Source organism: Fundulus heteroclitus, unplaced genomic scaffold (assembly GCF_011125445.2).
Source record: "Fundulus heteroclitus isolate FHET01 unplaced genomic scaffold, MU-UCD_Fhet_4.1 scaffold_55, whole genome shotgun sequence".
Taxonomy (NCBI): domain Eukaryota; kingdom Metazoa; phylum Chordata; class Actinopteri; order Cyprinodontiformes; family Fundulidae; genus Fundulus; species Fundulus heteroclitus.
In genome coordinates, this window is record NW_023396978.1 from 2308447 (window position 1) to 2333335 (window position 24889).

At 39.5% G+C, this 24889-nt stretch overlaps 1 protein-coding gene across 5 annotated transcripts in view; it reads right to left on the bottom strand.

Annotated features, from left to right (window-relative positions):
* daam2 (dishevelled associated activator of morphogenesis 2) overlaps window positions 1-24889 on the bottom strand; it is a 128721-nt gene that overhangs the window by 34927 nt on the left and 68905 nt on the right. For all 5 annotated transcript variants that reach the window (XM_012881858.3, XM_036132856.1, XM_036132854.1 and 2 more), the window contains exons 4-5: window positions 24450-24524; window positions 16210-16304 (exon numbers count right to left, since the gene is read on the bottom strand). In XM_012881858.3, the coding sequence (XP_012737312.2) occupies window positions 16210-16304; window positions 24450-24524 (170 nt within the window). The remainder of the gene's footprint in view (window positions 1-16209; window positions 16305-24449; window positions 24525-24889) is intronic.

Below are 24889 nucleotides of genomic sequence, written 5' to 3' on the forward strand. Positions count from 1 at the left end.
TATTGCGAGGAAACTGAATTCTGTTTTTAATTAAATAGAAAATTAGTCAATCGCAGGTTAGCAACTCAACACATTTAGGCCTCGAGATGTGGTAACCTCCAAACTTAGCATCACAACGGGGAGGAGGAAGGATTTAAGTGACTTTAAATATGTTATGGGTCTTGACGGGCTGTCTGATTATTTCGGAAGCTGCTAATTTACAAACAATCATCTCTCCGGTTTATAGAGACTAGAAGTAAAAATATCCAAAGAGCAGCAGCGGTGTGGATGAAAAAAACCTTGTTGATTTCAGATTCCCGAGGAAAATCAACAGACTGGTTGGAGATGATGGGAAGACACTGAGGGTTTCTACTAAGGTATGCCTGACACCACCTCTGAAGGAAAATCAGTCCAACCTTGAAGGAGACGGGCTGCAGTAGCTAAAGAAGATATTGGGTGCCACTTTTGTCAGCTAAGAGCAGGGCACCAAGCACCAGTTTCACCAAAGACTCACCAAAAGTAGATAAGAGATTGGAAAAAACACTTTCTATTCTGAGTCTGGACTGTAGCTGCGACATTCAGATGTAATTCAGAATTTGGTGTAAACCTCCAGCTGAATAACCCAACATCAAGTCAAACCATCACAAACTGGTATCTTGAACATGATAAAATGATTGTAGTCTAATTTCCTCCCCAGATTGTATATCCTTGTGTATTTAACTTTATTATACAGGCTCTATTTTATCATTATTGTTGAAATACATCTGAATTTTTTTTGCTTGTCATTTTCTGCTGATACCATTGAGTTTCCCAACTGCGGAACAAATAAAGGATTATTCTATACTGAAAGGTTATTATTTAATAACCTTTATTATTATTTAATAACCTTTAATAACCTTTCAGGGAAAACCTCCCACTGCTTAAAATGTCCTGGTTTATCTCCTCAATTCTACAAAATCCCTTTCTCTTCAGTAAAGTTGAGCATTCAACACTTTTCTCCTTCCTTCCATCCAACACACAGACATCTTCTGTTCATCTCATTTGAATAACTTTCTCCGCCCCCGAATCCACAACAAAAGGCCACAACAGCAAAAGCAAAGACTTGCTGAAACTTTAGCCTCTCAAGCTCACCCGGCTCTGTGGTTCAAAGCTCCCGTTAGCTGAACTAATTAGAAATCAGCGAGTCAATGTCCTCTGGAGGAGAGAAGTTACAAGCAGGACGCGTAAGCACCGACGGATGTCACGTCCAGTGAGCACAGCGTGGGCTGCTTTGTAAATGACTATCCCACTGAATAAGATTCCTGATAGACCTCATAAATTATTTCAGACAAATGAGGGTTTGTGAGACGGGGAGATAGAGGACAGACGTGACAAAGACTTGCAGAGAGGGAGAGTGACACTGAAAGTTATAATTTCTTTATGACTTGCGGCAGATTTTGAAGACTTTGAAGACTTTAAAACCTTCTGCTTGATTCCTGACTTACTGCTGTTCTGACTGAGACATGTAAAAAAAAAAAAAATACAAACAATTTACACCATTTACTTTGAAGCAAAAGCTCCCTCTTTGCTCATCAAAGATAAGAGATCTCAAGCAGATTTTTAGATAAGAGCAAAAAAAACCCTCTGATCTACAGTGTTCCTTCCTGAGTATCAAGATCTAAATGCATGCAGGCAATCAGCCACTCTTAACACACTGAAGTCTTTGAGATCACACATAAGCACCCGAAAAACAATGTGCTTCTTGTTTGAACACGGAAGCACCGGCCTCTGCTCTGCCACCAAGGTGACGACAGATAAATCCCATGCATTAAATATGACTTGATTTAAATTCAACACAGACACGGGACGCCAGCCCTGGTCCAAACTGTAATGGTTGCACATTTGATATCGATGAGGAGAGTTTGGACAGCATGCAGAAATAGCGCTTTGCCTGCTCATGAACTGAGGGCCTTCTCTGGAAGAGCTTTCATAGTGGAAGAGAAATTAGGCTGAACATCCCTGTGATTAATGTATGGAAAGGAGAGGGTGAGAGCTGTTGTTCTTGGAGTCCGGATTCAAAAGCATGGACGTGATTCAAGGCTCTGCACGCTGCCTGCTGCGAATCACTCTACTGAATTGTCGACAATTTGCCAGAGAACACACGCACACCACCCAAACTATGCACCATAACCTTATGCATCTGTGTGTGATGGATGCATGCAAGAAATTTGCATAGACACGCATGGAGGGCTCTTTACAGGAGATTCACCCCGTGTCTAATCCTCCTCTGTCTCCTCTTTCTCCAGGGAGCTCTTAAACAAATGAATCTCCTCCTGTGTCCTATAACTGACATCCACCATCAGCTGAATGGCATAAAGGTTTTAGTGCTTTTTGTTTCCATTTGGAACAAGTGCTGCATACTTTAAAACGTCACCGGGGATCAGCTATTGCCGCAAATGAGCTGAGTGGAATAAGCGTCGATGAAAAGCACCTAAAGCAATTCTACCACACATATTTTCAGAAAAAACATTTAAAAATTGGCAACATTTAATCCTAGGCTCAGAATATTCAAGGTTAACTTTAGGTTTGCAACAGACATGCGTTTTAAGATAACTGTCGGAAGCATCTTTTATTGTGTGATGAGATTACATTTAGTAGCTCATTCACCTTCCCTAGATCTTAAAGTCTGGATTTTAATCCGCATTTAAAAGGCAAGTCAATTCAGAATCAGCCGACACCTTACATTTAACGGCTTATGATTTCTGTCATGAGGGAAATATGGATGAAGTTGTGGAATCTGGCATATCTATGAAATAAAGTCCACTACAAATGATGGAATATAGAAGAATTTGGTAACATTTGATCCCAAACCTTTGTGGTTTTTTTTTTTAACAATCTAGTCTTCACACTGATGTTGATAGTGAAAAACAAAAAAGGAGATTGTTTTTATCACTGCTGCTCCGTGATCTGTTCAGGGGAGGTTCTATCGACAGCTGTGTGGGAGAGACCTGAACACGTCACTCATCGTTAAGAATTACAACTTCTAAAGCTGAGTGCTCACTTAATTAAGCAGGAGAACAATTCTTTCTGTAAGTTCTATCCGCACTTCTATCCACAACAACAACATGCTAAGAATCGAATCATCAACAACATGCTAAGAATCGAATCATCAACAAGTCATATCAAAACAGCCAGGGACCAAGCTAATGTTAGCCTAGCTAGCACCTTAGCCATCATCTCTCCTCCCTCCATGGATCGAGATGCATGTTCATTTAAAGGTTTTTGTAGCTGTATGTTCTGAGTCACAAAATTCTTCAGAAGACAGTGAACCAACTCGTTGGCTCGCCTTTACAAACCTAATGAAGTTTTTAAAGCCCAGCCAACTCTGTGTTACGGCAAGAAAGATTGGTTATTACTAATGAAATAGGGCAGAAACTTGCAGTATGCTCTTTTTCCAAAGAATTTTATTCGACAAAATTACATAAACAAGTGCACTACATTTTTAGAACTAAATCTTAATGAATCAGTTGTTTTTCTGTAGATTATTATTTTTTGCATTCATTACATTTACTTCCTAAAACATAAAACCCTAAAAAATGAAAACTTAATATTGATAGAATTTCATGGAGCCCTTAGTTTTGGATGTAACTGAAGGGAGACCATGTAATTTTTAACACAAACGTAATAAAAAGAGGCAACAAAGATTGCTGCCATTATGACTTTTCTGGATATCTATGGGTTTTATTTCAGTTCGACAAAAAGTTGCAAGCATAAAATCTAATTTCTCTAACTTCTTGTAAGTTGTGAGCAAAGTTAATAAAAACTATTTTCTCATCAGTTGTTTTCCCGACCTTTGGGCTCATCTTGAAATCTGATATACTTAAAAAGTACAATAAAGTGGAGAACTATTCCAGAAGGTCAAGTTTAAATTCAGAACTTGAGTCCCACTAAACGTAGTGTGTGAGGTTTCAGCTTTAGAAGCTAAATTGTTTTCCTATTTGAACTGAGGATGAACCCAGAGTGGCAGACTGTCTGCCTCGAAGCACAGCCACACACACACTTATCTAAGTTCAGCTCTTTTAAATGCCCAAATTCAAAAGATCATGTGCTCCTTGGAGCCTTTCTGCTTCCCCTCCATATTCCCATCACATTCACACACACTCACAGTCTCCCTCGAACACCCACTTGCCTAAATCCAGGGACACAGAGTCCCACACAGGTCTGGTTCGACTAAAAAAAAAAAAAAAAAGGACCAGAATGTGAACAAGAGGCCCAGCAAAGCAGTCAGAGGTGCCAATTACAGCACAGTGACTGGAGGAACAGAACAGGCAGTCATATAATATCATAACAGTTCTCATTCAAATGTGTTATACTTGTGGGGCCAGGTGTTTAACTGAGGAAACAGAGGGGGCGAACAAAGAAGAAGGCACATAAAACTGACATAAACATCCGATTAAAGTCTTAGCCAAAGTGCACATCTGTATCAAATGTGTGTAAAATATATTAAGGCTTGGACAGAGGGGTCCTCATGGAGTAAGTGTATAGCCTAATCCACAGGGAGCTGTTCATATAGTGAGTCAACCAGTCTCAGCTGGGCCATGGGATCATAATGTCTCCTGTGACGGGTCAATAAAGCCAGCAGGACATACAGCCGTGCACATATCTACAACTCAAGTTAAAAAAGCAATTTTATATAAAATGGGATCAAATAACAAAAAAAACAAAAACAAAAAAAAAAAATCACCATATGGTGTTATAAACCACTTCAAACTATATTAAAGAGATTAGAAAATTGTTTACTAAGACTAAATATTAAGTAAAAATTAGGCTTTCTGTACAGTCAGACCAGAGGAATTACTCCCTGACATATGTTAAAAAGAATAAACCCTGAATCTTCTGCTTTTGCCTTGATCCAATGTTTTTTTCCATCCAGTCAGCGACTGATTTTCAACAAATGTCTGCAACATCATTTAAAAAATGGTGAAGCATGAAAATAAAAAATAAATGGTATTATATAGTGTGGACAGGCAGCATAGTATCCAGTAATGAAAAGTATTACCAGAACATTTAATTTTCCAATGAAAATAATGAACTCCAATTTAAGATGTCAGCATGTTCTATGACGGAGGCTAAAGGCTCAAAAATATAAAAAAGTGAAATTTTCCTGCAGTGAGTTCAGCCTTCCTGCTATCTGTTTGATGTCTCTCCTCCATGTTTAAGTTCCTGTTGGAGGGTGCAGCCTCCACAGAAAATAGCTTAACCTCAAGAAGCTTCTTTTTTTTGCTTTTTCTGACCTTATTTTTAAACAGCTCATTGACACCTAGAATGGCCAATTTAGCCTTCTTCACTCTGTAACATTTTCTACACTAAAGAGTGTTAACACTGCCATGACCAGTAAGAGTTTTTGTATAATTAATTCACTGAGAGACAATCTAATTTGTAGTTTGACACACTAATCACTGATCTGGGCTGGTCCCTAATTACTATCACTTTCATAAATATCTCGCATACCAAAAACTACTGTGATATAGTTATAATTTCATATCCCCCCATACTCATTCATGATAACGTTGGGAAGTTAAACAAAGGTCTGCATTATAGGTCATATTTTACTTACAGCCATTGACTCAAATCAACACCTTGAGGAGAGAATTGTTAATCTGACTTATGTGAGAAAAATAATAAACCACAATAGCTGGTATTCCCTGACATTTCAGATGTATTTAAAAGGACAAAAAAAAGTGGTCCTTCAGTGAGAATATAACTTAAACCAAGCCAAACTAAGCACACGTCAGACCAGGGAGATTAGGAGACAAATGTTTTCTGTCCTCAATGACTGAAACATCACAAATGTACCTGAGGTATGAACGGAGATAATGTTGGCTATTTATGCTTTTGCTGTTACAGAGAGTTGGGTCTATTTTGCAACATGGTTTTGGTTCTGCTTTTCAGTTGAGTTACAATAGAAATGTTTTGTGGTGTAAATAGTCGTCTGGCACTAAAGTGATGAAGTGCAAAAAGCTTCGACACGGCCCGCTGGAACCGCTATGAAACTGTTGAGGTTTGAGTTCTTCTAGACACACAAACTCTTCTACACATCATAAATCCTGCCTGATTCTCCAGACACAAAGAGTGCTGGTCACTTTTTATTCCAGTTAATGCACACACACACACACACACACACACACACACACACACACACACACACACACACACACACACACACACACACACCACTTCAGCGGGTAAGTTTACAAACTCTCATTTTACCCACTTACTTTGCAAAATATCTCAAACTCAATCTTTTGGTTCAACAAAATGTGAGAAGAGCATTTCTCATGTTTTTCCAAAGATTCTCTATATTTAGACATTGACTGGGCCTCTTTAACATATGAACATGCTTTGATCAGAACTCTGACAGCATAATTTGGACCATTGTCCTGTTTGATGGTAAACTTTTCCCCCAGTCTTAAGTATTTTGAAGCCTTCAAAAGGGTTTTCCTCCAGGATTGTCCTGATGTTAGCTTATCCAACCTTTCCAGTAGTTCTGACAAGACTCTCTGTCCATGCTGAATAAAAACCTTCCTTAAAGAATGATTGTGCCATCGTATGCGTCACTATGCAGTATGTTGTACAGTGCCACACACAGCATTTTACATAAAGGCCAAAAAGTAAAATTTCGGTCTCATCCGTTCAGAGCAGCCTTCTTCCACAAATTTCCCAGATTATGTACATGAGTGTTTACTAATTGGACAGCTCTGTTGGGAATTGGTTGCCCTTTTATTAACAGATTTAATTAAGTGGACAATATGCCAAACTATTTTGAAAATGATGCGTCATTTTCTTTCCAGTTCAGAATCATGTGCAACGTTTGTGCAACAAAAACACACTGACACAAACTCTGTAACACCGCAATGCATATCTGCCAATGTGCCAAGTTAAATGTCACACACTGTAAGTTTCAGAGTTAATGATTTGTTTGATTACACACCACTCCAAACCTCACTGTTAGATCACAACATAACCCATTTCATAATTTCCTCTATCCTTTGCATGTTTAGCAGTAACCACACCAGCTCCATCTATCTTTGAGCCCGACGGTAACCCTCCACCTGGCTTTGGTTTCTTTTTAAACTCCCTCTTCCTGCCGTGTTTCAGTGAGTGTAATCAGTGAGAAGCAAACACATATTTGTCTCAAACGCTCCTTGAAGACGTAATGCTCTGCTCTCCCACTGAAAACAGAAATATCACCCCCGGTTAAGCAGAACTTTAAGAGATCTGGCTGTCTTGAATAATAATATCTGCTTGTGTTGGTAGCAGATCATCCAAGGGGTTATTGACTCAGGAGCAAGGGAAGAGACTGTATTAGGGCTCAAGTCAACATTGCTGCTGGAAGAGATTAGCAAAAACAATGTCCAGACAGCTGTCTTGGGAAGCACTGCGATGCTCTACTGACATGGACTGTGGATCATTATGGGTCACATCGGCCTCATTGACCTGCAGGGGAAGGTTGGTTTTCTGCCCTCCTGCAATAGATTAAGGAATTCCATGTCTTAGATGCAAGAATGCACACACAGATGCTTTCGGTACAACCACAAATATCAGCACAGATGTGGATTTAGCTTGAGAAGTCAACAGCTATGCAACGATGCTAAGTTGCACACCTAACACGCTATAAATATTCAAATATTTGGAAGATAAGCTGAAGTACGTACAACGCGGAGTGTATGTTTAATACACAACTACAAGGTCTGTATGTGTCCATCAGCCCTCACATCAGTTTGAGTTTAGATTTAGCTTTTCTTGGGTAAATACACAAGCTCAGCTCCATTTGATGGATGATAAACAATAGAAAACGGGCAAACAGAGAACTGGATGTACTGCACATATTCAGGGTGCCTTTACTTGTCTTTTCGGAATGAGTAATACTGGTTGTATTACTTTCAGAATCACTCAGAAAAAAAAAAAAAAAAAAACGTCTTAATGGCTTCTATTTACTTTGACTGGCCAACGTCCACTTGTGATGATGCGAAGTGGTGTCTTTATGTTGCAACACATTTGTTGGAATCCAATTTTCTTAACTGAACTTCTACTTCTGGCCTAATGAAGAAAATGTGCCATGTTCTTATTCTTATCAAACACCATTATGAAATGTTCCTGCAATCTGCCAGAAATGCTCACCAATTGTGCCAAATAAACAGGCTGAATGCTGACAAGCTGTCTTACAAAGCAAAGCAAAAGTATGTTTACCTAACAAAGCAGATAAATCTGAGATTGTATTTTTAAACCAAAGGCTGAAAGGTCATAATGTAATAAGGTTATTTTTGTAAAGCACTTTTCATTAAAAAAAAAGATCTCAAAGTGCTAGTACAAATTAGAAGTACAACAAACTAAAAACTCATAGACCAGTGGGAAAGGCTCGTTTAAAAAGGAAAGTCTTTAAGGCTTTTTTATAAAAGTAGCAAGTGTCTATGGAGCTCTCAGGTGGTCAGGGAGGGAGTTTCAAAGGCGTGAAGCAGCTGCCGAAAAGGCCCGGTCACCCATTGTCCGTAATGAATAGTGAGGTGGATGGACAAGGTTGGCTTTCTGTGAACAGATGGAGTGGATGGATGAGTGGGGTGTGAGGGGGTCCTTGGGTATTCTGGAGCATTGCCGTGAATACACCAGTGGGTGATGAGAGCAATTTTGTAATGCATTCTTTATGTAATGGAGGGCCAGTGAAGATTATGGAAAATTGGAGGGATGTGTTCCACCCTGTTAAACCTGCATGAGGATTCATGCAACACAGTTCCCATTGTGTTACAGCTTTCAAACATGGTTTGCAAAAATCATCTTGAACAAGGCATTACAGAAATGGAGCCTGGATGACCCAAAGGCCAATAGATGACAAAGCCCAGAGGAAGCATGTATAAAATGAAGGGAAGAGGCCCAAAGACTGAATCTTGTGGGACACCAGAGGTTACATGGGCTAACACGGACTTTGCATTGCCAAATTCAGCTATGCCTGAGAGATGGGGTGAAAACTATTACAGGACAGGATCAGTGAGTCTAGTATCAAGATGAAGTTGGTTGATGAGGATGTGGTGGTCAGTGTCAAAATCTGTTAGATCAAGGAGAATGAGCAGGGATGGGAAGCAAGCGTCAGCTCCCATGTGGAGGTCATTGGGGACCATCACCAGTGCTGTCTCTGTACTATGAGCTTGGTGAAAGCCAGATTAGAATATCGCAAAACAAGGAGTCAAGATTGACGTGATCCTGCAGCTGAGTAGCAGGCAGCTTTTTCCAGCTACTTGGACAAAACCGGGATGTGGGAGATGGGCCAGTAGTTGGAAAGCAACTCAGGTCTGAGGTTGGTCTTTTTCAAAAGGGGTTTGATGATGGTGGTTTTAAGCGAAGATGGGACCTGGCCAGACTGTGATGAATGGCTGATTTTTTTGTACGATGAAAGGGCTTATGGCAGAAAGGTTTGATTTGATGAGAACAGTAGGGACGGGGTCCAAAGTGTAAGTGGATGGCTTTATTCTTTTAAAGAAGCTTTCAACATCACTCTGTGTAACTTCATCAAAGCAGCTGAAAGTCTGAGACTGTAGATAAATACAAGATGGTGAAAGAGCTGGGTGGCTGGAAAATAGAGACCGTTTTAGCTGTTGTTCTGACGAATCAATGTGAACTTGGCTTTGAGGGTTGAGAGGGTATTTAGTTGTGGAGAGGAGTTGTTTGGAATTTCCTGGTCTGCTATTGATGATGTTAGAGCAGCAGTTGGATCGTGCATCATGGAGGGATTTTGCATAAGCTTTTTGATGTTTTCTTTATGCCAGTTAATGGACCGAGAAGCCAGAAGACCTGAGATGGCTTTCAATGGCACAGCCAACAGCTTACAGTTATACCAGGGTGGTGAGCGAGAGAAGGATACCAGTCTTCATTTAAGAGGGGCAAGATCATCTAGAAGGCAGAGAAGAGAACTTTTGTAGTGATCCACTAATTCAGAGACTGATTAACAGGGTACAGAACCCATAAGATGTATGTTTTTGGTATCACGGGAAAATATTTGATGTTTGGTATTTGAGAAGGGGGATATAAAGAACATTTCTAAAGAGATGACACTGTGATCTGAGACACCCAAATCATACACCAGCAGATTGTTGAGAGCTGCAGAGTCAGAAATAATGAGGTCCAGAGTGTGGCCCCTGGTATGTGTGGAGACCTGAACATGCTGTTTAAAGGTCGACAGACTTCAGCTTTTGAGAAAAATATGCTGTCAGGGGAGAGGAGAGATTGTAAATATGAATGTTTAACTGTCCAAGAACAACATTTTTAGCACTGGAGTTTGCACAGGGAGGTGAAGAGATCATAAATCTCTGGTAGAAAGCGCTTTGTTCATCTGTAGAGTGGGTTTAATATTAATTGCCACTCAAAAGATAAGAAGTCCAGGAGAGTTAGAGGGGACAGTTTCCTGCCAGTCCTCTGACACGGCCAGAGGTGTGTGCCCACCTAAGGTAGTTTTACCCATATGGACATACTCTCTTGTAAACATCCAGCTAATGCCAGGTCTATTTAAGGCACATTAAGTCTGTGTCTCTCTCTAGTATGTGATCAAGGATTAAACATGATTTTTTTGGACAGAGACTGTGTGTAACAAAGCTCAATGTCATTGTTTATTGAAGTGGAGTTTCTCTGAAGAGGTCAGAGCAAGCTGAAATGCACTCTGCATTTTCTTTTACACTCAATTAGGAGCCATCTCCCAGAGCATCAAATGTTATTAAACTCCACAGTCGTCACGGTCTTATCAAATGTCAGATGTGCAACGTTACGATCGGTGGACCAGATGGAATAAACAGTCAGAGTGAGCTTGGTGCAAACATAGTGTCTCTTTAACCCTTTGTGGATGTATCAAGGTCTGGGTTGGACTCCATGTTTCTTTAACATGGGAGTAAATGACGGGATGAAGTGGCTGTCGTGTTCCAGAAGCCGTAGTGCAAAGTGCGTCAACATGAAGCCGACTGAAAAGGGCATCAGCTGATAGTTAACCACTTGAAGCGAATCCATAACAGCTACATTTCCCTTCACTTTTAACTGAAAAAACAGATAACCCTAACCCTAACACTTTCTCAATAGAAGAATTTCACAGAGAAGTGGCAAACACTCAACACCAGCATTCTTTGTCTTCCTGTCCAATTTCCCCCATTAGCCTTAATTATGGAAAATATCCAGTGACGTGCACAAAAAAAAAAAAAAAAAAAAAAAAAAAAATCCTGGGTGATCCAGTAAAAGGACATGAGTGCAGCCCTTTTTTTATTAAATAAAGATTCACTCATTTGAGATATTGTCTCAAAATGATCTGATTGGAAGAGACATTCAGGCTTATGTAAGATATTGCAAGGACAGCTCCAGTTGGCATCTGTTCAAGCAAACATGACAGTCATTATTTAAATAAGTAACATGTATTGAAGTATTTGAGGGGAAAATAGGAGTCAAAGGTCCTGGAGCAGCAAGTGAGTCCTTGGGCTCTACAAGTTTATAAGCGGTTTTCAAAATCCCCATCTGGAAGAAATTTCTTATGAGTTGGGGAAATAAGAATAAAGAATAAAGAAATGTTACAGCAAAACTCAACCAGCATTTGACTGATACAAGTTTCCAGTTTTCTTCTGACATGTTGATTCTAATTTTTGTCCCCCCTGAGAATTTCAAGACAAGCGATTTCACCGATGGTAACTGATCTCACCAAACTACAAAAATAACAACAGCAAAAACCATGAGAGAACACACTTACTGACATGAAGTCAGGCCAAAATTAGTGAGGATTTTCATCACTGATGCATTTAGTGGAATACATAAATGAATTAACAAACGTGATTATTTTGTATTCAACCTGCTAATCACCAATCAGAGCCAATCAAGAGAAAATTCGCTTGCTTGGGCCACTGGCTGATTTATAGGCGCATCCCTGGGCGGTTCTGTCTGACTGTACAAAAAGCACTGATGAGGTGTTTCATAATGGCCATGTCTGATATTCTTCTTCTGTTAAATGTTTTCAACAACCCATTTTCATTCTACACAAATGTGCACAGCTCTGATTTTTGATCACCGGCACAGAATGATCTGGTAATATAAAACTCTTTTTTTTTTTTTAAAGTGAATCAGAAAAACCTGAATATATTCAGAGGAAAAACTGCCAATTGAAATCTAAAAAAAAAAAAAAAAAACTTTGGTGAGCATCTGTGCAGAACGTTCTTGATCGAAAGGGATGGTTCCAATTACTGCTCCACAATTTCCTATTGTTGTACAAGCAACCCCAAGAGGTTTCTATTCCCCTGCAATATTTTAAAGAGGCTGTGATGGAAATCTGACTAACATAATTTACAGGTCATAGAGAAGTACAGGTGATATGTAAATGTGAAATGATTTATGAGATTTATTTATGGTTTAAATGTAAGCTGTATGGTAGGTGAGGATGGAACTGTCATTAAAATTAAACAATCTCAAAGTGAAATCTCAAACATTGTGCTCCAGATGAATGTGCAATCACCTGCTCTAACTTTAGGCTCCACAAACTGGACCACATATTGTATAAAAAAAATAATAATCATGTCACCTTGCCATACAAATTATCACCCTGTGATAGTGTGACAGGAACGGGTGGATCATTGACAATGTGCTCTTTTTGTGCCCTCTGCCTGGCACCCTGCATACCCAGCATGTGTTTAGCTCCTGTGGCCCTGCAAAACAAGCTGAGGGCAACAAGGCCCCCTCTTCACAGCCAGGCCCAGCTGCCTCTGGGATGTTGCCAGAAGGGAAAAGGGAGGGAGGCCACTTCAGGCTGGCATGAATCAAAGCCGAATACGGACAGACACCACCGTGTCTCAGAAGATTTGGCCAGAGAAACAGCACGATGACCCAGCAAGGGCGCAGAGAAACGACTCATAAAGTCAGCAACATGCTCAGATTTCTCCCCAACCGTTAAGCTCTCAACCATCTTTTTTTCCCCCCTTAGACGCTCACTTGTCTCAGATTTGACAAAGGCAGGATATTAACTCACTGCCCTCGTTTTTCCCTGGATACCCATTTTCTGGGAGGGGGAGCACCTGGAACCCACATCAAGTTTACAGTAGTAAGAAACATCTGCGGGTTAATGGGCCATAACTCATCCAGAGAAGAACAGCACTGGTGCAGGTGCATCATTAAAGAGCATTCATTGAGCCGTTGCAGTTTGATGAGGTAAATTATCTGAATTAAATACAAGTAAACACCTGAAGGAGACCAAGAACAGGAGTAGTGATCCAAATACGTTGAAAACAACCCCAAAAAATAAATTATTAATTACATGGAGAATATGAAATATTTGCCAATGTTCTCCTCTGTCTATAATATAGTTATAAATATACATTTTCTTCCCAAAAGTGGAACACATTTTCCATTGTTGCATTAAAATATTATAAGAATTAATGAAAACTGTGCATGGATATAGCCCTCTAGTTTTGAGCTGAAAGAAAGCCCTACAGTGAGTGTTCTTCCTCATAGGAAATCGGACTGATCAGGATTCAGTTTTTAAGTGCTGTTCTAAAGTTAAGCTTTTAATAGTCTCTGTCTGTACAGTTATAGCCTAAAGTCTTGAGACTGACTGATTTATTTCTAAACAAACTTTAAGGCTTCAGTTTTTCATGCTGGTCTATGTTTGCATGAAGAGCAATCAGATGAAATGCAATAAATTGTAAAGTCAATGAAAATGACTTTGATCACAAACCCCACATTCAAACTGCTTTAGCCCTGCCACAGAGTGATCTTTATCTTAATTATCTTATCGTAAGCTCAGTGCACAGAGTTAGCGAGGACAGGGTAGCGGATAGCTTGTGTCATTATTTCTGAATTAAAAAAAAACAGAGAGGTTGCGATAAAGGGGAGCGGGTGTTCTTTTTTTAAATCAAAAGTGGCAACCTCAATGGAAACAGAAGCTACCATCAGTGCTTTGCATGGCAGAAACTTTTTAGGCAATACTATAGCAAGATTGCAACCTAATCACTATTTTTATCCAATAATACAGAAACTGGACAAGAACGGTTCGATTGCTGTGAATAAATATTCAGGACAACTACGAAAGTCCACAAAAAACTAGCAAGTGCCAGCACAATCTCCTAAAGTCTTTTCAAAAAAGGGACTGAGCAGCCATTAGCACAAAGCTTTTTCTTTCTATTCGTACAGTAAGGACAGAGGCTTCAGGATGCTGGTCTGGTGTTAGGAAGAACAGCAAATAAGTCCCGCCCCTCCAACCATCAAAACAGACTGCAATAACTCAATAGTTTGTGTACTTTTATTTTAATTTGACATGAATCTGGTCAGCAGGACTAGGAATTCCTTAAAAAAGATATGTCTCAGTGTGATCCTTGTGGTTAAACATACATATTTGGATCAACTTTTCCCTCATGTTCAGATAAAGCAATCTACTTGAAGCTATGTAATTTCCAGATCCAGTTACATTATCTCACAGGATTTAGGTCATGGTGCGTTTGCCAAATAAAAATCTCTATGTATTTTTTTAAAATATATTTCCAAGGTGAACAGGCATCAAATACTAACAGGAGAGTTATATATGTATTTTCATCAAATGGCATATTTTTTTGGGCTTTGACCAATCAGCGAAAAGGTAAATCTTCCTGTTCTTTAAATTAATCGAAATGGAAATCTTCCACTATCTTGTCTGTACAACATCAAAAAACAACAGGTTCTTTGTCTAAAGTGCTTCAAAGTTCAGGGAAATTTTCTTTGATGCATAAACAGGGATAATCTTGGTGAGTTGAAAACTACTACCCCCATTGAGGAACTTGCCACAGATTTTTCCTTAATGTTCAATTGTCTTAAGTTTATTTGTTAAATGAAGTAACATTTATACAATTTAATATGCATGCATAGCCTTTATAAAAAAATAAATAAAAATCAGACTTCAAAAGCCCAATCGGTCCATCTCTAAGTCTCATTATTAAGCATAACTGAACACAAAATGGTCAAAGAGACAGATTGACTGTTAAAATGACAAACAGGCCGACTTAATGACATTTTGAGATAAAAGACGGCTGATCGTTTCCCCGCATCTGTCGCCGGTTATTTCATTAGGCCGGTAAACAAACAACGCATGCGGACACATGTGCAGAGCAGACAACCTCGTCGGCATGGCTGCTTCTCATTATCTGCACATAGCTGCAAGAATTGGAAATAACTGCAAAGCAGACAGAATAAAGAAGAGAGGAGATCTAAAAAAAAAAAAGTAAACTGAGACAAAGAAGGTAAAAAAAAAGGGGGTAGAGATCTGTGGTGGAGATGCGCCTTCTTTCTTGTCTGTTAGAATTGGCAGACATTAATTAGAAGCAGAAAAAAAACAACAATTCAGTTCATTTACATCACGAGTGTCCAAAATCAAGACTTCAAAGGTTGGTGTTCATCAGCTTTTAGATGCATCTCTGCTTCAAAACACCTCAAACAATTTATTAGAAGGGTCATGTAAAACCTGCCATAGGAGGTAATTCACCCATTTGATTAAAGGTGTACGGACTAAGAGTTGAGAACACAGCCCTTGAGGATTGCAATTCAACACCCTTGATATATATGGTGCCATTTCAGACCAAAGTTAACCTGAAGGCCTGAAACATTAAAAGCGGATGGGCCCGTGTGCAGTAGGAACACAGACCCGAGCAGGTTTACATACATACTTGGCCCACAAACATAAAACCCAGACGTGACCCAGACTTCAAAGCGGAGTTTTTGTCACTCTGTAGATCGAGTTCGTCACTTTATGTCTCCCCATGGAAAAAACTCGACAGCCCCACTCCGGTTCAGACTACCACATCTTACGCATGGCTGATAGAAAGATGTTAAGAGGCTGCAGACTTCAAGGGGAGGGGCAGTTTACTGGGGACGTCCGACGTCCTCGAATGACTCTTTGTAGTGTGAGGACTAACAGCTGCCGATGACCGTGTCAGGGGAGGAAAAAGTTAAACCGCAGTGCTAAAAATACCTCTAATTGCATTGCATTTCAGTTGGAAGTAATTAAGGGGGATAATTCCAAATGACAAGAGGCGCTATTATTGTAAAGCAAATCTTTCCAGTAGTATGTTACATTATTAGCTGTAATTAGTTTGTGGGATATTACCTAAGCAAGTCAAATGATAGGAATGCATGACTTGAATGAGAGCCATGCAACGCAGAGCTCTTGGCTCTCTGCAGCTTGGGAAAAAAAAAAAACAGCAGAGGAGGAGGACTTACCTCATTGGCTGAGTTCGGAGGGCAGTCTTCAGATCTTCCACCACCTTGTTCCGCATTTCCATTTCCTCCTCATCGAAGGCGAACAATGTCTGCATCTGCAAATTGAATAAAGAAGTCGGATTATTGTGAGTCATAACTGAGGTTTCATGGGAGATCCGATAACAAACTGCAGTAAACAAGATAACGTCACAGACAGGGTTTTTTAAAAATCTGAACTTTGGAAACAGCTTTTAAAAATCAACAGTTTTTCCACCAAAACCCCACTTACGTTAGGACGGGAGGTGCAAGGGCAGAAATATAACCTAAATTGTACAAAATATTCACGTAAGTTAGAACAGGCCCTGAAGGTTTCATAAATCTCAAGCTGTGTCTTAAAGAGACCCTGTGCAGCGCAGAATTATCCGGTTCAGATATGATCAGTTCATCTGTTTTAGATTTAGAAATGGAGATGATCGAAGGCAGTCCAGAAAAACTCCAGTATCCGTTTAGTTAGGAAGCTACGACAGAGATGCTAACATTTGTGCTTGTAGCATTTAACTGTTTGCAAACTGTGGTATTCTCACAGTGCTTGTAAATGAGTCATATCTTTTCCACTCTGCCTTTCTCCCCCATTGTTTACCCAAATCCCTACCACACAAACGACTTGGGGTAGGAGTGCTTTTGTAACAGGGCTTGGTCAGCCGGATTGATCAGTCTTAATTAGCCGACTCTGTACCCACATAAAAGCAAAAAGATTCAAGAACTATTTCCTTTGTCACTTTAAATTAGAAGTCTCAAACACTGACAGGCAGCCATGTTTTCACATTCATATCCAGGGCCCATAAAAAACAGCTGAAACTTACTTTGCTAGAAAAAGTCACACACTAGCAACAACTCAAAAGCACTTCATGAAACATGTATAATGTCTTGACACCTAAGGGTACCGATCTCATTAAAACCCTACTATGTTCCCTTCTTCCAGCGTCTTTAAAAGAGAAACTAAACAACATGTCAAAAGAAGGCATGCAGACAATTAGCTCTAATCAAGCTTACAAGAAATTGAAAAATAAAAATAAAAAAACACTATGCAAACTCTGCATTACTTAAAAGGTTTCGTAACATCAAAGAGCTGCCATGCTCCCATTCGTCACAGCTTCTGTTTAGCCTCTCCAGGCATTTTCCATGGATGCTGATTGCCAAAGTGGTCAAAGTGTGCTTGTGTCAGTATTTCAGCCGGCTCGTCTCTGAGAAAGATGTCCTCTCTTCCGGTCCTACATCCTGGGTAAAGTTGGATCCTGATATTCTACAGCACAGAACCACTGTCTATTACAGTCAACTGAAGCTTAACTGTATGTTGGACTACACCAGAAATGTCTCTACTTTCTACAGTAGAGTTAGTGCTTAATTTAAAAATTGTACAGTCAAAACATTTATCAAGTTGACTCGCTCTCCACTTGCAGACAGTCCAGAAACCCTGAAGAGGCACTTCTCTGAGCCAGCTCTCCATGTCAGAGAGTCTAGCCAAAAGCCTCCTTCTTACATCTGCTATTTGTAAGCTCATTCATACCTGTGGCCAACATCCACACAAGGATACCATTACAGCCTGTTGGTAAACCAGCAGACGGTACTTCCCTGAGTCTTTATTATAGGAAATGGAGCCCAGTGCTAGAGCTCTGCCTTAGAGTGCGTTGTTACCAGACTGATTGGTGCTGCTCCTAGAAATCCAAATTTGGACAATGTGGGTCATTGAAGTGTCAATTAAAAACATGGTTTTAATGTAAAAAGGGACCAGTGGGATAATTATTTGGGTTTAAATAAAAATGTAAAAGTCAGAACAATATTAAGTTAATCGAACCAGTAAAAGTAAACACCTCACTGATTTTCTTTTCAGATGTAATTTTTTTTTTTTAGGTGCCATTGATTTGTTGTTAGAGAATGTTGAGAATTTGGCGAAGTTTTCCTAAAAACGCATCAGATTCAAAATTATAGGGCTAGTTTTGAGCGATATCTTTGGTTTTTGAAGAACCCTTGTATAATATTTCAAATAATCGGCCAGTAGCATTCCAACATATTATTTATACCGCTGCTTGAAATATTAAGCAATGTGTTTTTCCGGAGCAATTATTTTTCTGTTTAAACTTTACGCCCCCACATAGTTGCGCGGACATGAGTCCAGACTCTGAGCAGACAGCTATGCGCAGAGCTCAATTTTTACAACCGCATACGAGTTGTCGCGACATAAACTGCTCGGCGTCAGGAAATCTTTACTTAGAACTGTTTTATATGTGACACCGAGCTTGATACACTGCGCTGCTCCAAGCAGGCGGTTGCAAGGACGAGAGACATCACAGTCCCTCTCTGTTCAGAGTGACAGCTGAGCGGTGGGTGCCGGCTGGAAAAGAGACGCCTCTAGGTGCTCAACTTGCTAATCAAAAACATTTTACCATCTGTTCGGCCGCCTCGTCCCGCTGGCAGAAAGAGTGGGAATTGTGGGAATTTGTCACAAGAAATGTAGGCAACAGGTACGCGTGACTATGAAGGGAGAAACGTCCGCGGAGAGTCCGCGCAGATCAGAGTATGCGCACAGTACGCCCCGAGTATGTGGAAGTCTTACTATGCGCATACTGTGAGTAAAGATATGTTGAAGCAGTGCTACTCTTACTTGAGCACAATTTTTGGCTACCCTGTCCACCTCTGTACATCTGGGATCGTGACTGACAACTTCCAGTCGACACAATACAAGATTTACCAAAGCAAAACAACAGACCAACAATTCAAGCTGAAAATACTTGAAGATTATGTCGCATTTCAAGTGACAAAAGGAAAAAATAACCTTTATGTAATTTTAAAGGTGTAAGGCTGTTATTTAACAAGATTATTGTATCAGCAATCGTGCCACAGACAAAGCCATGCAGCATGATTACAAGCTAGCATTTGTTAAAGTGGTGATCCAAGCCAAAGTGTAAACAATGATCCATTGCACAGTGACATCATTTAGGTAAAGTCCTAGTTTTAGCAGGCAGATGATCATGAGGGTCAAAGGAGAACAGTTAATAAAAAGAGCTGAAATCTTCAGTTATGCAGATGATTTAATATATAATAACTTATTAGAGTCCTGCAGGAATTTAGTCTGCAGCCTGGGTCCATTAAGTTGCTGCCATGTCATAGCAGAGTAACATTTATTTATTTTTTCCTAATCCCAGGTAAATCTCCAGTCCCTCTTTGGGAGCCAATCATCCCATCAGCGAGTTAGAAACATCAGGGCTACAGTAACTCCTGTCACAGTCACAAGTACATTTGATGAACAGCTGCGTGGCCAGCAAACAGCCTCGGAGCTCCGACATGACTTTATGAATCAATGTCAAGATGCTGGTCTTAAGGCAATCTCTCAGGCCGACCAAGTCAGACGGGGATCATCCAATAACTCTGCTACTGTAGAGGGTCCATCCCCAGTGAGCCTGACTGCAAGCCAAGAAATGAAGTCACTGGGCCTGCCGTGAGGATGCAGCCAGGAGCTCCAACATGGAGAACAAGGAGGGCTGCAAGTAAGGATGAAAACTGTTTGGAAAATGGAAAGATGAGTAACAGAGCCTAAAGGAGGGATTTGAAAAAAAAAATGAATGACTGTCCAAATTTTGGCAATAAAAATACCCGACCAGAATCATAAAATTATGATCTTAATACAAAGTAAATTATGTCTGAAAATGTTAGAACTGGTTGTTTCCAAAGTCTGAGTCCTCCCCCTGATATTAGAGTAATTACTTACACTGACACCGTTACGACCAAGCCTGTGGGGCTTTACAATAACTGGGGCCTCGCCCAGGATCTTTTGACCATTTTGTAGCAGGAACTGTACTTTAACTTTCTTTATGTAAAGTCACAGAAGAGTGATTTTAATGGATTTGAGCCTCTCTCAATCAAAGCTTTTGCTTACTGTTCTTTTTATTAAATGTTATGGTCAAAGGGTTAACCTGGACACAGTTAAAGATGTTGTTCCCCTAAAAATAATGAGAGAAACAAGCAGCAGAAAGCGGACGTGTTGTACTTAAGAATCCCATGCACAACACAGCAGGTTTTGCACGAATGATTTGCACAAGCTGTTCTACAGCAGATATAGTGAAACAGAAAAAAGGCTGAAACATAACTCTGACAGCGCGTTTGATGATGGCGTGTCTGACACCTAAGAGCACAGAAGGTACTGCTGCAGTGCTGGTGGATTTTTCAGCTCTTGGCAGCTTACAAATCAGAGGTTTCTCTGACCTCAGTTTACAGTGAGACGGCGTTTGTAAAAGTGTGGGTGCTGCCTGACCCAGACAGTAGAAACTGTTCACCCGGATTCTGGGTGTAAGCTTAAGTAATGGAAATGTAGCGTCTCAGTCTATCTACGCCAAGAGAAGGGAGAAAACAAAAAGAACTATTAAAACGCTAAACTAAACTCAAGCAGCTGCCTTATGCATGTATCCCAGAGAAAAATCCTTGCCGTCAAAAAAGTGTTCATCCTCTTACAGATTTCTTCTGTTTTTGCCTTTTTGTCCCTGCTTCATATTTCTGATCAACAGATTTAAATCTCATACATAGATAACCTGAATAAATATAAATAGCAGTTTCCACAAGAAGATTTCTTTAAACCAAAAAAAAAAAAAACAACAACACAATTTGTCCCCCAAACTGACGACTGCTTGTCCCATCACTAGCAGCAACAACTGTATAAAATCTGTGATGAATGGAAAAATGTTTTTATTTTGATATGTAGGAATTTTGGCCCACTAGTATTTACAGAATATATTTTTTATATATTTAAATTTGACTGTGAGTATAAACTGCCAGTTTAAGATTAAGCTACATTATGGCAGTCAGGTATAATTCTGGACTTTGACTAGGCCACTCCAAAGGGTTCATTTTAAAACAAGAACGGATGCATCTTTTAGATCCCTGTCCCCCAGGTTGTGGAATGCCTTGCCTTCGTCTTTGCACTGTTTTGATTCTGGTGAGTGTTTTATAAAAACAGCTAATGACTCATTCATTTAGACTGGGTTTTAACTACATTTATGTCATATAATTTCTATGTTTTTGTTTGCCGTTTTATGGTTACTCTGAACAACTTCTGTTTTATATTTTCTGTGTTTGTACATTTGTGTTGCCATCTTTATTCTACAATCACTTGTGTTTTTTGACCTGTCACGTATGCTATATAAATTTAGCTAATTACTAACTATTTGGGCAAGTTTTGAGTCTTGTACTTGGTTGTCTGCTTTGGATCACTGTCCTCCTACACAACACAAGTGCACTTGAGCTCTAATTTTCTCTCGTCAGTCAACATATTTTTTTTCTTCTTTAAATTCTTATAATTAATCAAGATATGGAGCTCTCTGCAGAAACCCATTTTGCCTGGTCTCTTTCTTGTTGTTGAGTTATGGATATTAACCTTAATTGGTAACAGGTAAGGTCTACAGTGCCTTGGGCAAATGTCTTTTTTTTTTCTTCTAGATATGTGTATGATGTATTGGTTTTTTTGGGGTTTTTTTTTAGATGTCATTTGCTTACTTCATTTTGTCAGACAGGTTCAGATTTTGATGTGTCTAATACAATCAAACTCAACTTAAAAAAAAGGTAAATTCTTGTCAATCCATCATCTTACAAATGAGGACATTTACTTTCCCACATAGGGCCAGATTGGTTTGGGCAATTTTTTAACCTTAATAAATGAACCACTAGAATTTGAAAAAAACAACAACAACAACAAGAAAAAAAAAAAAACAGGTTTACTCCATTATTAAACTTTAATTACCTGAAATACTTAAGTGTGACAAGACATCAAAAACAGAAGAAATATGTGAAGGTGCAAATAGCACTGTATGACAACCGTTTAAGGAATTTGTCTTATTGTTTATATTGATCATTATAAATCATGATAGAAAAGTTTAGCTGAGTTTAGTTTAGTTTAGCTTGGAAAGATGCCCTTGGATTAGAAGAAAAACTCAGTTTAGTAAAATGCACAAAAAGCGTGATTAAAATTGCTCGTCTCTAAAGTTTGTGTTTACATGTTGGCCTCCTAAAATATCATGTTTTATGGCTCCCAAACATTTTTGTAGCCAGCAAGTCATCCGCATAGCGACTCCGGGACAGAGGTCAACGGCACAAAACGACCATTGGTTGACTGAATCTAATAACACAACGTCCCAATAAGGGCATATTTTACATGACAGTGAACTCAGAGCAGAAGAAAAGTTTGAGATGGTGTCAAGCTGTTTTCACTGGCAGCTACACTGGCTAGAAAATAATGAATATTGTCATGTTGGCTCCGGGTCGCTGACAGTTATTCCCACTCAGTGAACTGCTGAGCGTCTAAAAGGCCTGTTTGTCATCACAGTGTGTGTGTGAATGCAGGGGTCAAAGAGAAGGAATGCGGTCATGTGAGCGTAATCAGCAGTCAGCGGGGACACGATAAAAAAATTCGCCTTGAGAGACGTCTGAGAAAGAATGGCTGAGAGAGCAGTGACCTCTCGGGAGGAGAGGGCTTGATTTAGGTGAGGTATGGTAAAAAAAAAAGTATGTAAAGTGAAAAGAAAACACACCCGCTGTCAATATTAGAATATGATGTTACAAGAAAGGACAAAAATAGGACTCAAAAATAATTTTAATCTAACCACAAGTGTACAAAATCACACTAAAGAGCCCACAAAGTCATTCAGCAAAAATGTAAAAGCGGTGTTTGAAAAGGTAAGTACATACACTCTACGATTTGACAGCTTGTAAAAGGTGTACTCACATTACTGTGGAGAGATTTTGGCCCAATCCTTCCCAACATTGTTTTAGTTCATTGATGTTTCCAGACCTTTGTTGGAGTCTGGGCTTTGACTGAGCCATTGCAACACAGATTCCTTTGTCATACAGCTACTCTGTAATAGATTCCCTGCTGCGGTTAGGATTATTGGACCAGATTCAGCTGTCGCATACATAGCCTCTTGCATACTCTGGTGTACAGAGAAGTTTAAGACCAACTAAGAGACTTTAAGGTGACCAGGTCCTGTGGCGAAAAAAAAACAGTCCCATATCATGCCACCTCCACCCCTGTGCTTGACAGTTGGTGTGTTAGTTGTGTTATTTTGCTGACTTTATTTTTTCTCCAAACCCAAGGCTTTGCAATAATCAGAAAAAAATCTCTACTGGGTCTGCACGTTTTCTGAAAGATTTGCAATGGCGAGTCATTTGCTGAAAATTCTGATGACAGCACTGGTTACAATTAACACACATTTATGTCCTCCCCACTCTCTGTGAGCTTTAGTTTCACAGTCGCTAAAAATATACATTAGGTGTGGCCATCCAACATTCAATTTAGATCTTAATTAAATGACACCTGAAATATATAGCATCCTACCAAATATTGTGTCTAAGCAGGCCTTTGCAATTGGAGTATTGCCCACTTTGATATTGTGATGATGTTAAGGATGCGACGTATAGTGCAGCTCTAACCTCTAAATTGGGCTCATATGTCCAAAGGACATCGTTCCAGGACTTTTCTGATTCAGTCAGATGCAAATCTTTAAAGCAAAGTCTTTCTCCCATATTCCTTTTTTTAGGGAAGAGGCTTTCTCCTCACAACCCTTACAAGCATGTCAGACCGGTTCAGTGTTTTTCATACTGTCATGATCTTTCACATTTAACATGTTAACTACTAGAATCTGAGATGGAGTTTTTGTTTTTTTAGGGGGTGTGGGGGGATTTCTGTGTCTGATTTGGGTATAATAAAAATAAACTTCATAGATTGATCGGCAACAGCAACCTCTCCAAGGTCATTGCTGCTGTTTTTCCACACTGGTTTCATGTTAACACATGTCTGTAGGATCCAGAGCAGCAAGCTGTTCAAATTCCTGCTTTTACAAAGATGGTAATACTGATAATGATGAGTTAATCTAATGTATTTGATTACCAGAACCTGGCTGCAATGTTCCATCCTAGATCCAGTAGAAGGAGCCAAGGTCTACTTCGTTTTTTTTAATCCCGGCATTTCTAGTTCTTCTAGTTTGAAAAGGACAGTGTTAAACGTGCAGTTGTAATACTTGAGGCTAGATTTACATTATTTTAGAACCCGGAGGAAATCAATTAGATAAATTACGCCCTCATGCATAAAACCCAAAAGTTGAAGAAGGGTGTACAACCTTCTTCAACTTTTGGGTTTTAACATTACTGTATGTGCAAAATTAAATAGCGGGATTATACTTTTTTTAAAACTAAAAGGGACAGTTACAAGTTTAACTTACAGCCGCCATGGAGTTAATGCGGTCTATGTAGTAGTCGGGCCAGCTGGTGGCCAGCTTGTTGGGGTCCTCTTGCTCCTAAACAGAAAGAAACAACATGAGACATTTTTTAAATGTTACAGTGATGGTTTAACAAGGTAAACAAGCAGCTCATATTGAAATATTTGTTGTCTCAGCTTGGATCACAATCAACTTTCTATCACGCTCAGCATGACGGAAACAGTAAGACAATGATTGAGCGCTGCTCCTGGCTTAGGAAATTGGCCAGCATTCAAAACTGTGGAAGTAGAGTCACATTATTTCAAACTACAGATAAAAATAACAGAATTATGCTTATGAACAGCATGACATTTTTCAATTTATCTCACATATATTGTATTTTCATGGAATCTTATATGACAGACAAACACAAAATTGTGCAAAACTATTCAGTGGAACAAAGG